Source organism: Euphorbia lathyris, chromosome 6, assembly GCF_963576675.1.
Source record: "Euphorbia lathyris chromosome 6, ddEupLath1.1, whole genome shotgun sequence".
In the NCBI taxonomy this organism is placed as follows: Eukaryota; Viridiplantae; Streptophyta; class Magnoliopsida; order Malpighiales; family Euphorbiaceae; genus Euphorbia; species Euphorbia lathyris.
The window spans coordinates 30,737,496-30,743,495 of NC_088915.1; the positions used below are offsets into that span (position 1 = coordinate 30,737,496).

Here is a 6,000-nt window from a genome sequence, read left to right on the forward strand (position 1 = left end):
TTAATATATGTACAAGTTCAAGAGAGAGAGACACCATATATACATTCAATCATATGGCATATACATCAACTATTAAATTCACAAAAATCATATACATATATACAAATGAAAATGAAGTCAGTGAGATTATACATCTGAAAGTAATACAATGATAATGTATAGCAAAGAAGTGATAGAAATGGTGTGTGTGTATGTATAGGAACCTGGTTCAAAAAGTGGATTAACCTTTTGAACTTATAACCTTTCTCGTTAGCTCTCTGAACTTACTTAAAATGACATATTATTCGTCTTAATTTGTTTAAAATGACATATTAGCCCACTGAATACATTTTAATTTGTCTAAAATCAATCTTGTTCTGCCACGTAGACTTTAAAAGTTAATCATATCATTTTAAACAAGTTCGGAGAGCTAACGAGATATTTTTTTTTAAAATTCAGAAGCCAATCAACTTTTTGAACCAAATTCAGAGAGTTGTTAATATATTAAGCCTATATAACTATCATAAGATGAAGAGTGTGTCTTGCTTGTTCCTCACACCAATCCCAATCCCAGTTGAAGTGGCAACAATAAGCAACACCATAAACTCCTCTTCAAACTCACTCTTTCTGTTGCTGATCCCTTCTGTCAAACCAAAATCAGTTTACCATAAGCTAAGTGAGGGTCATTTCTTCAATTCTCATTAATTGCTTACTCGGTGTGGTGTCGTGTCGTGTCGCAATAAGCATTAATATTTAAATCATCTAAACTTGAACATTCTCATCAAGTATTAACCAATGTTTATTATGATATCAGGTGATCTGGTTTCTGTAAATTATAGTTAAGAGTTTACTACTTTCTTTTGCACGAATTGAAGTTTCATTTTTGGATAATTTCGTACAAGCAAAGCAATGTTTGAAAAGGGAAAGATGATGAAACAAACAAGTAAAAAGAATTGATATTTTATTTGGTAGGAAAGGAATGATTGAATACATACATACATAAGAATAATGAATGACCCAACACACTAGTTTGGTGGCTGGCAATTGCTTATTTTGAAGCCTTGATCAATTGATATTTTTCTACTTTACTTTTCTTTCTGTGCTATAAAAAATTATATGCAATAGTAAATCGATCTATACTTCTTGATCACGCGGAGATAGACCACGAATGGGGCAGGTCGGATTGCAAGGGTACGGACAATCGATCTTTTGGAATGGCGTCCTGTCATAAAACCAATCTCCAACAGCCTTCCCAATTTTCTGCACATGAATCCAACACATAACTCATCTGTTTCTGAATTGTATTGAATTCATTATAAGTAGAAAGCATTGATTTTAATTGCTTACAGTTTTATCCAATGCTGGAGACTGAGGCATGAACCATAGTTCTTGCAATTCAGTTTGACAGTGAGCATAGCAAGAATCTATAAACAATCCCCTCGACGAAGAGTTGGCTGATACCGACAACGCATTCAAGAACTGCTTCCTAAAATCTGAGAACACAAAATCATTAACATTTCGAAACTAGAAACTCTTCAAAATCAAAGTTTATAATAGCTAATACGTACCTTGCATGGTTTCGATTTGGATAGGAGAGCAGCTGCTATAATCAAACTTGCAGCTGTTCCAGGCCCCATGGGGATCAGCAACACCAGGTGCTAAAACGTTCTTTATCTGACTCAATTAATCATTTGAAGGATTAGCAGGAATTTCTTCAAATAGACCCTTGTTTGAATCAACTGAGATGATACATTACACACACAATGTGAAACTTGAATAAGAAAATTCTTTCCTCTAACCTGCCATGAATCATATGCTGAATTTAGAATAAAAACAGGAGTTTGAATTTGCTGCACCACATGTTGCGGGAAGAAACACTGCACCAAATTGTCAAGTATCAATAAGAATGTAGAACTAGAAGATATGGTAAGCAACATCACAAATGATTCACATACCAATCCAGGTAGTTTTGATTTTGAAGTACAGGATAAAGGCAGATTCTTTTCTGATCCCTACAAAAATTATAAATCCTGAATTAGGAGTCTACTCTTCACCTGAATTCGTTGTAAGTTTAACACGTCCTAGAAACGGGATGATCTACACAGCTAGAGAAGAAAGGGGTAAAGAGAGAGATAAGTACATGCAATGAAACAATTTCGCTGAAGTAATTCTGTATATATGATCCTCTTGAAATATCCTTCCTGTTATTCATAACTAAATGTTTAGTTATCTTGAGATGCCTCTCATGAATGTAAATGATCGATCAAGGGCTCAATGTGTAAAACAACAAAGTTTAGGATACACATAGCATCACGGAATAAAAGAGCTTACACGTTGACAAAGTAACCACCATCTGTAAGGCATTTTACTTTAGTACCCATAGGAAGTAAAGCTTTGAAGCTATCACAATGCAAAACGGAAGCCAATCCGCCAGCTGAACATCCAGAAAGAAGAGCCTGCCATGTACAAGACAAAATAAGTAACACATATATAAGGAATTGTGGAAACATCTTCAAATATTTGAATCTTACATTTTCAGCATTTTTCATTCCCAAGGACAGTAACTCCTCAATCACAGCAACCCAAATCCTTGCTCCTCTGAAGTGAAGATTAGTAGCCTGGTCAAATTACTATTTGATTAAAGAAAAAAAAAGTACATATACATATATATATATTTCTCAATTTCTTAAGCATCTCAACAAGGTTGGCTGCTAAATTGAAGTGTCTTACAGGATCAACTTTTTCTACATCACCAGTAAAAGATGCACCATCACAGTATCTAATCTTAACTCTGTTCCAATTGTAAAAATCTACAACAACCATATAAAAATTCAGTCAAAAGGGAATGTTAAAATTGAATTCTCTTGAAATATAACATCTTTAATAGTACCTACCTGGATTGTATTGGCGTTTGTTGTTCATAATACCAGAAAAAGCAAGTTCAGCCCCCATGTATTTAGATGAACCTAAACGAGTTTTCTTACGAGTAAGGCAGTTTGATACACTGTTGCACCATCCTCCCCCCTATAAACCATTACAGAAATTGGTCAAGTTGAAGGGCTCAATTAAACTAACAGATTTCCATAGATGTTACAATCACAATCACAATATTATTGGTTGGTGTATTCTGAAATAGGATAATGATAAGAAATGTATGAAGGGGGGAAGGGAGGAATAGCAACCTCAAAGTGAACCAACCAACTATTAATGCCTGTACCAGACCCCTTATCTAGATGGTAGGCTGGGGGGCTTCCATCCAGACAAACTGCACAATCATTAAACTTGAGTTCAGTAATTTATAATTCCAATTCAATTTTAATGAGATTAAAAATATATTATACTACAGTTACCAGCTCCTTTTGCTACTGCATTCTTCAGAATAGTAATTCCTGCATAAAGGGCTTCTGCTTTTGCCAGTATTAACCCACATATTAGAACATTCAATAATGGCCCAAATCTGGAATCTACCATCCTGTACCAAAAATAAAAACAAAAACAAACTTCAGATCTGTATATCATAATTCTGTAATCATAATATCATTTATTTTCAATTTCAAACCAGCAATGCTGGATTACCGTTAATAGAATAGCTTCCCTCCGGTTCCCAAAACAGAGCAATACCAGTGTTAAGAATAAAAATAAAAAAACTAACCTGTAAAATGTGAATATTTGGGAGTGAACCCAAATCAAAGCATTGAGCTTTAAGGAGAAAGGAGGAATCTTTATATGAATAGGAGAATGGTACAAGTGAGCATACAGTTTTCTTTTTTTTCCGGTTTCCAAGAGCCGACACTAATTCGCTGAAAGAAAAAGAAAAAAAAGAAAACTATATGTTTATAATATTTGGTTGTGTGAATTTCTGAATTGTTTTTTGCCCTTTTATAAGAGCGAGATTAGACTTTTTCTATGTTTATTACCAATTAATATTAATTCATATTACCAATTTTAGTTTATTCTTGTTTTTTTATAACAAATTTTCTCTTTTCTTCTGGGGCGATTCTTCTCAAATCGGTAATAAAAAGACAAAAAAATTTCTTTCTAAAACAGTAATAAAAAAATAAGAGATAAGATACTAAAATAAGTTTATGGTTTTTAGAAAAGTATTAATTTAGCCTTCATATATAAAATAGTACTAATATAGGTTTAATATTTAAAAAATGATATCAATTTAGGTCTCGATAACGGAACGTGATACATCATTTACATTAATCATTTAAGTTCTGTCAGTTGTACGTGGAGAGAGAAATAATAACTTAATGAAGTAATATGAATGACATATCATGTTTCATTATCAAGGCCTAAATTGGTATCATTTTTTAAACGTTAAGCTTATATTAGTGTTATTTTGTACGTAAAGTCTAAATTGATATTTCCGCAAAAACCATAAATAACAAGTATGAAAAATAATTTTTTTTTTATAAGTGGAAAACCCTATAAAATTTGAAAGAAGTAACAAATCATTAGAATATACTGTTATTTGTGGAGTTTACAACCAGATATATATATTTCATTTTGTAACCAACCACTAGTGATGATTCGGATCATAGGTCAATATAACCTGAGCTGGCTCCAAATCGAACCTGCTAGACGGTCGGTCACCTAGAGCCTTCGATTTTGAGGGCCTACAATCAAATATATATGTTAATTATGATAATTATTGAAATAATTGTTATGTTTATAGATAATTATTAACTCATATCTCAATTTAGTAAGTGATCATATATAACAAATAAAAATTTATAAACTAAAATGGAATCGAAAATCGACAACAATAGTATACCTTATTTTTTTTTCAATCACTGTCTCTTAACAATAATAACACAATAAGGACAATAAGAACGTCCAAAAGTTATTTCACAACTTCTTTTAACAATAAGGATAAAGTAACAAAAAAAAATGTGATTTGTCCGGTTTGAAAACTTGCAAGCACGTTGTGTATTGTGCAACTTGTACTTAATGCATTTGTGAATCGATTTTTAAGTAAAAAAATACTAGTGGTTTAATTAACTTTTAAAAGTGGTGCATTATATATGAGTTAGTTTACAAAATCGAACTTTTTAATTTCTTTAAATTGCTCTCTTTTTAGGTAAGTAGTCATAAGTTTCGAGGTCCCTATTCCATTGTCATATCTAGTTGCTAATAGTTTTATCCGGAGTAAAATGATTTGATTTGGTTTTTATTTGGTTTTCCTTTATGGGATAGAATAATTTTGTACCTCGTGTTCCACTCCATGAAGATCTCCATCCCGGCCCTATTAATCCTCGACTAACTTATAAAATACTGTAACCCTTAGATATAAGCCGAACCAATAAATATACAGGTTAAATCCTTGCTTAGAACGAATCTTATGGGCTTACGCGCTCTAGTATGAGAATGTATGGGAATTATCCATTTCTACACGTAAAAAAACCACACATAAAACAAACGACAATCTACTTTATGAAATCAAAAGGATATTTCAGTACTTAGAATATTCAAATATACTATAGACTATAGAAGGTCAATTTTCATCAAAAACAAACAAACAAAAAAGTATATAAGGTCAATTATATGTATTTCAGGTTTTTGCTTATGAATATGTATCTTAAAAAAATAGGTAGGGTAAGAAGGATCATGAATTGACTGATGATTCCGATTGAGTTCTTATCTTTTATTTTAATATTTTAAGTTCTAATCTTTTATTTTAATATATTAAATTTCTGATTGATAATCGAATATCTGAACTTATTACCGTGTCTAAAGTTCTTATTGAGTCTTCCCAAGTTAAATATGTAAAACGGAGCAATAGATTAGAGAGGAGCTGAAGTCCGCTCTGATGCCTAAGTTAATAGGTGTAGGAAGAGTTTAATGAGTAAGGACTAGCTATGAGATAATGATGTTAACGTACCTTTAGGTGTAACCATACATGTCTATTTATAAGGTTGGACATAATTCTTCTTTTCTTAGGAGTCCCTTTTGTATTAGGACGCATTCTTCCACCATGAGTTTGGCTTCAAGAGAAGTCCTCCAAGATATTGAGTC

At 32.2% G+C, this 6,000-nt stretch overlaps 1 protein-coding gene across 2 annotated transcripts; it reads right to left on the reverse strand.

Moving 5' to 3' along the window:
- Positions 1-910: 910 nt before the first annotated feature.
- Positions 911-3,837, reverse strand: LOC136233538 (pectin acetylesterase 8-like). Of its 2 annotated transcripts, none has more exons than XM_066023227.1 (13): positions 3,556-3,837; positions 3,330-3,451; positions 3,162-3,244; positions 2,874-3,003; positions 2,710-2,789; positions 2,511-2,597; positions 2,311-2,435; positions 2,120-2,180; positions 1,935-1,991; positions 1,779-1,856; positions 1,548-1,653; positions 1,327-1,472; positions 911-1,239 (listed from the first exon to the last, which is right to left on the reverse strand). In XM_066023227.1, the coding sequence occupies exons 2-13, from the start codon at positions 3,448-3,450 to the stop codon at positions 1,114-1,116; spliced, it is 1,200 nt and encodes a 399-aa protein (XP_065879299.1). In that variant the 5' UTR covers position 3,451; positions 3,556-3,837; the 3' UTR covers positions 911-1,113. The 2 variants fall into 2 exon arrangements, with proteins under 2 accessions (XP_065879299.1, XP_065879298.1); XM_066023226.1 differs by having other exon boundaries at positions 3,632-3,836.
- Positions 3,838-6,000: the final 2,163 nt, after the last annotated feature.